This window comes from Myotis lucifugus, unplaced genomic scaffold (genome assembly GCF_000147115.1).
Source record: "Myotis lucifugus unplaced genomic scaffold, Myoluc2.0 scaffold_477, whole genome shotgun sequence".
Lineage (NCBI taxonomy): Eukaryota > Metazoa > Chordata > Mammalia > Chiroptera > Vespertilionidae > Myotis > Myotis lucifugus.
This window is the reverse complement of record NW_005871525.1, coordinates 562,291-573,535: the sequence shown is the minus strand read 5'-3', so window position 1 is coordinate 573,535 and position 11,245 is coordinate 562,291. Positions and strand designations below refer to the sequence as shown.

At 40.6% G+C, this 11,245-nt stretch overlaps 1 protein-coding gene across 3 annotated transcripts in view; it reads right to left on the bottom strand.

Moving 5' to 3' along the window:
* BTBD9 (BTB domain containing 9) overlaps nucleotides 1-11,245 on the bottom strand; it is a 428,978-nt gene that overhangs the window by 106,422 nt on the left and 311,311 nt on the right. For all 3 annotated transcript variants that reach the window (XM_023744579.1, XM_023744580.1, XM_023744578.1), the window contains one exon: nucleotides 875-1,064. In XM_023744579.1, the coding sequence (XP_023600347.1) occupies nucleotides 875-1,064 (190 nt within the window). The remainder of the gene's footprint in view (nucleotides 1-874; nucleotides 1,065-11,245) is intronic.

Genomic DNA, 11,245 nt, shown 5'->3' with positions numbered 1-11,245 from the left:
AAATTTTTGTGTACTGGGCCTCTAGTATATATATAATTTACCATTATTCTTTGAGAGTCAATCTTAAAACATTAGAAAGAAATAGGTAGCCTATTTAAGACCCAGATGGTTCTCTTGAACTAAAAGTATATTCTCTAGGCCCTAGAGTCTAGGGGATGTCACCAGTCCCTAGCCAGTTTTGCTCAGTGGTTAAATGTCAGCCTGTGGAATGAAAGGTCTCGGGTTCGAGTCTGGTGAAGAGCACATACCTCGGTTGCAGGCTTGATCCCCAGCCCTGGTCAGAGTGCATGCGAGGCAACCAATTGATGTGTCTCTCTTACATCAATGTTTCTCTCTCTCTGTCTCTTCCCTTCCCTTCCCCTCTCTCTAAAATTCAATGGAAAAAATATCCTCAGGTGAGGATTAACAACAACAACAAAATTATATGATCCTATAAATCAAGCAATATTGGGTTAAAGCAAAATGAAAACAACTACTAAAATCCAGACACAAAGATCATTACAAAGACTTTTTAGAAGCAGGTCTCATATACGGTTCTGTCTGCTCCCTATGCAAAGTCATTTATTAAAGCTTCAAATGATTTTTGATTCTGTGTAACTTGTGTTGACATTATCCTGCAAGTCGCTAACCAATACGAACCAGGGAGAGGCCTCTGCTCTGGTTTCCCCAGAAGTCTAACTCCTGTTGCATCTCCCCTTCCCCCGAGAATCCAACAAGCACTGTATCTCTGTGCCCCTTTCTGCCCCTCCCTCCCTATCTACAGCAAAGAACAGAAGAGTGTCTTCACTGAAGTTGCTGGCACATCACTGTACTAAACTGTAATTTGTACGTGTCTTCCATTTGAAAAGTAATTAGTGAGAAGTAGTCTTCTTACCGTATTGACCCAATCATGTATGGCTGTGCCAGCTGAACCACAATGGCCCCGCTTCCTAGCTGATGGCATGTGTAGCCAGAATCCCAATCATAATTCTTGGTGTCCCCATTCAGCAAGGCGTTTCGGCTCCGACTGACTCCTTCAATCACACTGGCACAATCAGCAATCGTTGCGACATTCTCCCTGGGAACTGTGAAGCCAACACAAGATTCAGCATCAAGACAAGAGAAGCCAAATACATCTCGATAGTGTGTTGTGAAAAAAATTAATATCTAACTCAAATCATTGAGTAAAGGTAAATTAGAACATCTTGATTATCTCAGGATATGAACACACTTTCCATGTCAAATAGCTTAAAAAACCCCACAGTTGTACCTAAGGTTGGAACAAACCAAACTACATATAACAATTAACCTTACATAATTTTATGGAAAAGAAACATAATACCCGATAAATTATAAAATGAACTAACACATTGCAAAATAATACTACAGTGGGAAGCTACACAGTAATTGAGATTAATGAACCATAGCTATATGCAAGTAGATGAATAAAAAATACAATGTTAAGTTAAAAAAAGCAAGACAGAAAAACACAGAGTATGAGTTCATTTATAAAAAGTTTTAAAAAAGGCAAAACTAAAAATATACTTTGTTTAGGGATATATACATACATGTAAAACTAAAAATGAAGTCCAGGGAATTATTATACAAATTTGAGGATAATTTGTCCAGGAAAAGAGAGATGAAATCTTGGAGGGACCCCCACCAATGGGGTCCAAACATTAATTGACTTCATTTCCAGAATGAAATTTTGGAGGGGTTCCAAAAGTACTGGTCTTGTTCTATTCTTTAGCTAGGTGGTAGGCACATGGGACTTGTATTCTCTAAACTGCACTTATTTATTACATTTAAGAAATTTATTTGAAGAAAGATTATATATGTATGTATATATACCTATATTACCATTTTAAAATTCATAAATAAGAAAAACGTCCAGGACATGGCACCAATCCTTGTTCAGAATATACATTGCCCTCAGCCAGGATTTAGTTCCCTCTTTTGTTTGTTTACTATTCCATGCATTTTAATACACATGCTTTTCTCTTTGTTCACAAACTGCTGTATTTTGAAACACTAGCTCTGTTTTAATTCTGAGTTTCCCTCTATACTTCCAAGCCATATCAACCTGTTCATTTATAAAAATCAAGGGCTTCCACAAAATAATAGCTGTTCAAAATCAATGTAGATTTTCTAAACACTAAGAAGAGAATGATAAAAGGTGAGGGTTTTTCTCCCCTTCAGCCATTTAAGTTATTTAACCCAAATCTACAATTAACCCTAGCTACGTACATTCAAGATTTGTAACTTACTTTACATAATTTGAAAATAGATTGGAAAAAAAGATAATTTCTCATCAGATATATACTGTACTTTTCGGTATAACATTATACTCTGAAAAGAGGGTGCGCAGTACTACCACTGTGCCAAAACATTTCTAACTTTACAATGATGCCAAGTAAACAGTGTTACATGTATCTTTATGGAATGTACTTATTTCCCAAAGTTGGGCATGCCTGTACTTGAGCCTTCATCTCACAAACCTTCCCTAATGACTCTGCTCTTGGCAGATGAGGACAGCCATCCACAGATAAAGAAGGAAGGGAGGGGAGGCGAAGGGAGAAAGAATGGATTTTCTGGTGATGAATCTCTTGCTATGAAGCTTAACTCCAAAGCAAAAACACTGGTGAAATAACCTGCAAGGACAGTTTTCTGACAGAGAAGGGGCTTAGAGAGAAGCTCCCCTGACTTTGAAAAAAGACAGATGAAGCGCTATATTTAGAGGCGATGTTCTGGTACCGTGTCTCATGGAAAAGAGGAAGTATTCTGTGATTTGGAAGACAGAACTTAAGGAAGGGACACAAGATGCACAGTAAATTGAGCTGAGACATAACCTAATACTCTGGGGGCAGTAACAGCCCCAACTCCCATAGCGGTTCACATAGCACACGTTTATTCTTTGCTCACCCTATGTATTCAGTGACAATCAGCCCAGTGGCTGTGCTCACTGTATCATTCAGGGACCGGGTGACAGAGGCTTTGTTTTAATATGTGCTTCCTCCATCACAGTAGCAGTGAGAAGAGAGAGAGCTGGGTACTGGCTCTTAAAACTCTTCCCCCAAAGTAACACATCCCTTGGCTCACATTTGGTTGACTTGGCAAGTCACAGGGCCTTACCTAAGTTCAAGGAGGTGGGACAGTGCAACCCTGCTGTGTGCCCCATAGAAGAAAGGGAATGTTTGTTAACAATATTAACATTTACCACAAACACTGAACTAGGATGAAGGAACATTCAATAGATAGATAAATCTAGTTCATTCCTGTAAAGTATATAAAACATTTCAATGTGTAAAGATACAAGCATTTATATATTTAGTCTCTTGCTGAGAGGCATTTAGATGACCATTCTTGTCTTTGTGATTACAAACAAAAGTGTTTTCTTCCGTTCATGGGTGTTTCTTCAAGGAATCCATAAGATTTACAAACTCTCGGAAGTGGAATTACACTCAAGGCTATGAGTTGACCTTCCACCTGCCAAATTACTCACGTAAGTGGTTGTAAGAATTTATACTCTCAACTCATGCTCCTCCTCACCGTCTCTTGGTAATGTTAGATAGATAAGTGTGACAGGACATCTCAATGTGGTTTTAGTTTTTGTTAGAAAAACACTGTTCTTTTTCTTTCCCCTCTGGAATCATTCTCCACCTCTCTTCTGTAAATTATCTTTATCTTTTTGTCTATTTGTCTATTGTCTTTCTAACTGATTTGCAGAATGCTATTTCTTTGTTGGTTAATGCACTGAATTGAAATACTTAATATTTTCCTTTATGATTTGTGCTACAGCATCTTTATTTGGCTACTATTTCCTTAATATTACTCTACTTTATATTTTTTTCTGGCCTCTTATAAATAACATATAACTAGAATTTTTTAAAGTCAGTATTTTTATAACTGGCAGATTTATATGACTTACATTAATTGTTATTACTCATATCTTTGGATTGAATTTACTTTCTAATTGCAAGTTTTTTCTTTGCTGTTTCCCCAACCTCTCTGTCCACTCTGTTGCTGTTTACTATTGGATTGACAGTTTTCCTTACTTCCCACACCAGCTATCTATTGATTTGAACGTTATATATTTCTACTCTTTACTAAATTTTAGATATGCACACCACACTTAACAATGCCTAAAATGAAAAATCACATATGCCCTTTCCCTTAACAGTTTTAATACACACCACTTGCCTTATGGCTTATTTGTCGGTGTTATGTAACATTTTAGTTCCACCTTGCTTTGTATTCTGAACATCAGTAGTCATTATTATCGTTTTGCACAGTCAAAACTTACTTATTCACATTCACCAATATGTTTGCCGTTACTTTTTTATCTAGTCCTTTCTTCTTGGCTCAATTTCCTTCTAAGATACAGTCATTAGTATTCAGCAGTCTTTGTTCAAAAGTGCATTTTGCCACCACTCTTGAAAAATAGGTTAATTGGGTATAAAACTCTATGTTAAAAGCTGTTTTTTCTCAGCCCTTTGAAGATATTATTCCATTTTTCTGGCTTCTACTGTTATGTCTGCCCAAGTGTGCTATCCCTCTGTTATACTTGTTTTTTTCTCTACAGTTAATATTAAGGCTTTCTCTTTGATTTTGGTGTTTTGCGATTTTACTATGTTGCACCTAGATGTAAATTAAATTTATCCTGCTCAGGACTGAATATGAACATTTATGGCTTTATTGACTTTGGGAAATTTTGGCCATTATTTGGGTATTGATTCCTCCTTATTTTCTGTTTTCTTCTTCTTCTGGCATTCCCATTAGACCTCTGTTGGAACTTTTCATTCCATCCTCCATGCTTTTTAATCTTCCTTTCAATTTTTCCTCTTTTTTGAAGCATTCTGGATAATTTCTTAAAAAATTATTATTTGTGTTCAATAATTCTCTTTAGGTGTGTCTAACCTGTCCACTGAATTATTAAACTCACTACTAAACAAAAACTGCGCGGCACTAAAAAGAAATGAACTAGAGCTACGTGTATCAACAAAGCTCAATCTCACATAGAAAGCTGGTTTAAGAACAGCAAGTCAGAAAAACACATAGAGTTTGTTTCCATTTCTACTGTTTAGTAATATAAACCTATATGGTGACCTTAGAAAGAAAAGCTAGGAAATGCAGAGGAATAGTTACCCTCTGGATAAGACAGTGGGGAAGCGAATGGGGGAGGGACACACCAAAGCTTTAAAGGTTTATCAGTGTTTCATTTCTAAAGCTGGGTGGTGGGCATGAGAGTGTTCCGTGTCTCCAAACTTTACACATACGTTCCTATGTTCTGTTCCACATACGGAATATTTTTTAACAGTTTCACACATTTTAACACTGTCTTCAGGAAAACTAGAAAGCTGGCAAGCCTCTGAAAGGATAAAACCTTTTATGAGGACTGTGAACGCTGATATGCTCTTGAGCACCCCTGGGTCTTACCAGTTGTCTTTGTGGACACTTCCTGAACTTGTTAATTTCCATCTACCCTAGTTACTGCTCCACAATTTTATTCCTAGATAATCTGATTTTAACTAGTGGTCAATTAGTACAGCAGCATCAGGGACTATCACAAAGTCATTCCTAATAACAGTTTCTAAGTCTTTGGGAAACAAGTCTAGGGTAAGCACTTGGAACTCCTTTTATATAGACACGTTTATAAATGGGTTTATTAAAGAAGATTCTTTCCATCTCTAACATTTTCTTTAAGCAAAAATACTGTAGTAATATCACCATCTGACCCTCTGGAATCTTGAGGTGGTCTAACATATATGCTAAATTAAACAATTTTGCCTTCTTAACAAGGAATCCTATATGTATATGCTGGAGAATAACATACCATGGTCTCTACTATGATTCTGACATAATTATTCATTAATGTTTATTAGTCAAAATCTGGATCTACAAAGGGTGGCCAACACATACACGCCTCAACATATACATGTAGAGGCGGACTTTATCAGTGAAATCTACCCTAAAACCAAAATTTCCTTTCAAGAAACAGCTTTTGCTAGAACTCTGCTAACAACCTGATAAGCAACTACATCTACTTCATAAAATACAAAATAAAAAGATTACCACTTTTCTTATTTTCATGCCTATTTTTAGATAATGAGTCAAATTAACAGTAAAATGACCAATGATGCCAACAAGTGGAAGGGAGAGAAGGACAGGGACTTGTGCACAAACCCAAATGGATAGGGACCTTCTGTAAATAATCAGGATGAAACTATCAGTCTAGTGCTGTACCAACCAATTCTTAATAACCAAATCAGTATCTAACTCTAACCTGACAATCAGAGATTTAGAATGTGAGTTTCATAAAGGCAGAAACTTTTATTTCTTTTTTTCACTGCTGTGCTCCTAACTGCCAAAAAATAGTGCCTAGCATAGAGTAAGTATTAAATATTTGCTGAATGAATTAACCAGAGCTGGAAAACGAGATGACTATGTAGGTTATGGCACTTAACCTTACTTAACATAGTTCCTTACCAAAAGATAAAAAAATCAAAGAGCTACTGAATAAAGCAGAAAAAAATTGCTTTCTCAGTGAAAGTTTTCTTAGAAAAGTAAAGTATAATCAATCTTTGGGTCTTGACCTAAACATTAGAACGAAAACAAATATGCCCACTGCAGAAGAGCTGCTATCTAAGCATTACATACCCACCCGCTCTCTCCACTTTTCCCCTAACAGTTTAGCCCACAGACAGAAAGTGTGGACACTCATGGTAGACTAAACTATTTTCTGAGGAAGAAATCATTTTGGGGATTTCAAGAAGGAGCGAAGGAATGTATGCAACAATATGGTTTTTAATGAACTTAAAAAGCTCTTTTATGCCTGAAGGAGAGCTATCTGCTTTAGTCACACTAAGGGAGTTCTCACAGAAGATATATGTCACTGCTGGGTTTACTGGCATACATAGGCCACTCTCTCCATTTCAGCAGTAAATAATTCTGTTATTAATTTTTCTTTCTAGAAACACAAACCTCAGCCTGCCTAGTTGGACTGCCTAATAATTACTCAATGGTCTGAATAAGTTCTGTGACTCCTTTACTGAGAAAAATTAGAGAGTGATTCTAACTGACTGCAAGGCACAGAAGGTGTCATACTGATTTTCCTCCCATAGGGGCCGGGCCACTCCCCATTTGAATGTTCATTACCATACTTCATATGTGTCTGATAAATTTATTAAAAACACCATCTGGATGGACTCAGCTTTATACAGCATTTCCAGTCTTCTTGTTTCCTCCCTTGTCCCACTGAAATTTTTGCCCTAATTTGTGTCACTTTGTTTACAAAGCCATACTGCCCAAATCCAGCATCTTGTGTCTGTCTCTCTGGCTTGCCTCTCTCTGCCATCCTTCAGTTACACACCTATTACAATAGCCTGTGCTCTGAGCCAAAGGCAAAGGGAAACTGCCTGGGCAGAAATTACTTACCCACCTCTGTGCACATAGCAATTCTGCTCAGATAAATTTAATTTGCTGCCTCTGAATGCAAAAGTTACATGTCAACAAAAGTGCATATGTTTTGCAGGTGCATGGGTATTGGGATGACTCAGACAGTGGGGCACTGCAGAAAAAGTGACCTGAAAACAATTTCACCGTTCTTCCTTCTTATGGAGCACTGGGGTAGCCAAGAGCTTGCCAGTAAATTTAAATCAGGAGTAATAAATTTTTTAAAAGGTAGTATTACTTCACTAGGATATGACCTGAGGGCCACCTGTACCAGATATATCTATAATAATAAAAGTGTAATATGCAAATCGACTGAACGACTAAACAGCAGAATGACCGTCTGGACGACCTTACGGACCACCACGCTATGACACCCCTGGCACCAGGCCAGCCAAGGCTGGTGCAATGGGATTGGCCGGGGGCCTGGCCATTGCCCCATGATCACCCTGCAGAGAGAGGCCCAGGCCACCAGCTGGCAGGGTGATCGATCAATCGGGGGGCTCCATGATCGCCCCAAAGAGGGAGGCCCAGGCTACCCCACAGCAGTGCTGCGGCAGGTGGGCGAGGCCTCCCTCTGTGAGGCGATCCATTGCGGACCCCCGGCTGGGTGGGCAGGGCCTCCCTCTGTGGGGCAATCAATCATGAGGTTCCTGGACTGTGAGAGGACACAGGCCGGGCTGAGGGGACCCCCCCACCAGTCCCCAGTGCATGAATTTCATGCACAGGGCATCTAGTTTAAAGATAAGACTGACATGTTACTTAACTGTCTCCAGCGATCACCTTTTGAGAGGAAGGGAAAACCCATCTGACGCAAATTTTAAAAAATGAAAGCACTTAGCACTTAACAGAGAACCATCATCTACAAAACTGTGCTCATGGAGGGCTTCAGTCATTGTTTCCCAGCCTGATTTCAGTACAAAATGTTTCTAACAGCACAGTGGTTCATGCCACAAATACGTGCTTAATAGCCTCAGCACAGACTCTTCTCTACTGCCAAGACTTTCATAGATACAAAGTATGTCTTTCAAAAAGGCAACTAAGGCTCTTAACTGAAGGTCACACCCATATATTCAGCCACACAGCTACACTTTTTGTTTTTAAGGGGGACTCACTCTAGGGGCCTATCACCAGGCATATACAGGTACTTGTTGCTGACAGGCAAGCTTCCAACCCAACTGCAATCCACCCTCTGTCTTTAGTTCAAAGGAAAAACTACCTTCGCTAAAAGAACAACAGCGAATTAGAACACGCTCATCTTTCTTGGAAACGATCAAAAGCTACAGAAATGTATTCCACAACACTGGCACTAAGTTACATTAATTCTTAGTTTTATCTATCAGATTAAAAAAAAACTTTTCAGTAATTTATTACATCACATTGCTGAAGAAAAACATTTTAAACTTTTCTTTCCTCAAATTTTCCCGGTTCCCAGCTCTGTGAGAAGGCTGCTTCCTAACACAGTTCCCAGGATTCCATCATGACCCCTCTCCCTATTGGCAGGGGAATGTGGGGAGAAAACAGGCTATGCCTTTGAGTGCTGGAGCCCTGTTCAAAGGAAGCCTCTTCTTCTTGTTTGCTTTTCCCTTTTACAATTTCAACTAGTATTCATCTTAGCGTCCCATTCTGACATCACCAAGGTTGCCCAAATCACAGCATATCTTGATATTAATTATAAGGGCTTGGACAACCATGTTGGGCTCTATTTAGCCAGGGATAGGAAGAGGTAACACTTTTACAAACTTCACATGTGGTCCTCCCTCCATGCCAAATAAACTTTATAACTTTATTAGAGGCCCAGTGCATAAATTTGTGTACCAATGGGGTCTCTTGGCCTGGCCAGCAGGATCAGGCCAAAACTGGCTCTCCAACATTCCCCGAGGGGTCCTGGATTGCAAGAGGGCGTAGGCCAGGCCGAGGGACACCACTGGTGCATGATCGGGGCCAGGGAGGGACGCAGGAGGTTGGCCAGCGGGGGAGGGACCATGGGAGGGCTCCAGGGCGTGTCTGGCCTGTCTCCCTCAGTCCTGATCGGCCAGACCCCAGCAGCAAGCTAACCTACCAGTTGGAGTGTCTTCGCCCTGGTGGTCAGTGCATGTCATAGCAAGCAGTTGAGTGACCTTAGCATACCATTAGCATATTACACGTTGATTTGTTGAATGGCTGACCGGACACAGCATATTAGGCTTTTATTATATATGCTAAAGCTACGAGAGACCCAGTGCACAAAATTCTTGCATGGGTAGGATCTCTAGTAGCTGCCGGCAGGGGCCTTCCGTCGTTCCATGCTGCCCTCTGGTGGTCAGCACAAGTCATAGCGAACGATCAAACTCCTAGTCAGCCGAACTCCCAAGGGGACACTTTGCATATTAGGCTTTTATATGTATAGATAGCTCCAAACATTTCAGAAGAAATGGCCTTTTTCTAGAAGATGAAGGTGAGAAATCAGAGGTGGTTATTCCCAGGGGCAAAGGTGAGGTGGAGTGGGGCTGGGAGATCTCAAATGTACAAATTCACCAGGACCAATGAATTCTCTCTCACATACTGGGGCCTTTGAAGGAAAGCGCAGCTCAGAACTAACTCTTTTTTTTTTTTTTAAACTTCACCCAAGGATATGTTTTTAATGATTTGAGAGACAGACAGACAGAGAGAGAGAGAGAGAGAGAGAGAGAAAGAGAGAGAGAGAGAGAGAGAGAGAGAGAGAGAGAGAGAGAGAGAGAGAGAGATATCAGCCTAGGTATGTGCCCTGACTGGGAATTGAACCTGCATCCTTTTGGTGTACAGGATAACACTTCAAATAACTGAGTTACCCATCCAGAGCCAGAACTAACTCTTTAGAGGTCAACTCTCTTCTGTGTAGTTTGAATGCTGGAGGTTTTAGCTGTGAGAATCTTCAATTCAAAAAGATCTTACTGGGGTGGAGGTGGGGTATAAGGAATCAATGGAAGAATAAAGGGGACATATGTAATACTTTCAACAATAAAGATTAAAAAAATGAACAGACAGATAATAAAACCCAAAAAGATCTTAAAGCAGTGATTTTCAACTGGTGTACTGCAAGAATTTTTAAAACATGCAATACCTGACTATTTAGTCAGGGGCAATGACCTCTTTCCCCTTAGTTTGTCAAATAAAAAAAAATAATAACAACAGCTAACACAACAATAACCATATGATGTGAAGGAATCAAAATTATACCTATTTCTTTTATCAGATCAGCAAAAATCTACACTAATAAAAGAGAAACATGCACATTAACCATCACTCTGCCACTCTGCTACACCCACCAGCCAATCAGGAGCGAGTATGCAAATTAACCCAACTAAGATGGCGGCAGCCACAGAGCTGGAGCGAGCAGGAGGCTTGGGTTGCCCCCGGCAATGGAGGAAGCCAAGCTTCCCGCCTTCCCTGGCTGGCCGTGGGCTCTGCTCAAGGCTACAAAGTTTCAATTATAGAAGATAAATAAATCCCAGATACCTACTCCAGTTCCTCCCTGGGCCTCCGCTCAAGGGGGGGGCTGAAAAAAAAAAAAAAAAGAAAAAAAAAGGATAGGCTGGGGAGCTTGGGGTCACCGGGGGGGTGTGGCCAGCCCTGAAAAACAGCCATCAGCCCCCTCACCCAGGCTGGCCACACCCCCCATGGGGTGAGGGTCCCCGCTGGGGGCCTTGGCCAGCCTGCAAACAGCCATCAGCCCCTCACCCAGGCTGGCCAGGCACCCCAGTGGGGACCCCCAGCCTAAAGGGGGTGTGGCCAGCCTGAAAACGGCCCTCAGCCCCTCACCCAGGCTGGCCAGGCACCCCAGGGGGACCCCCACCCT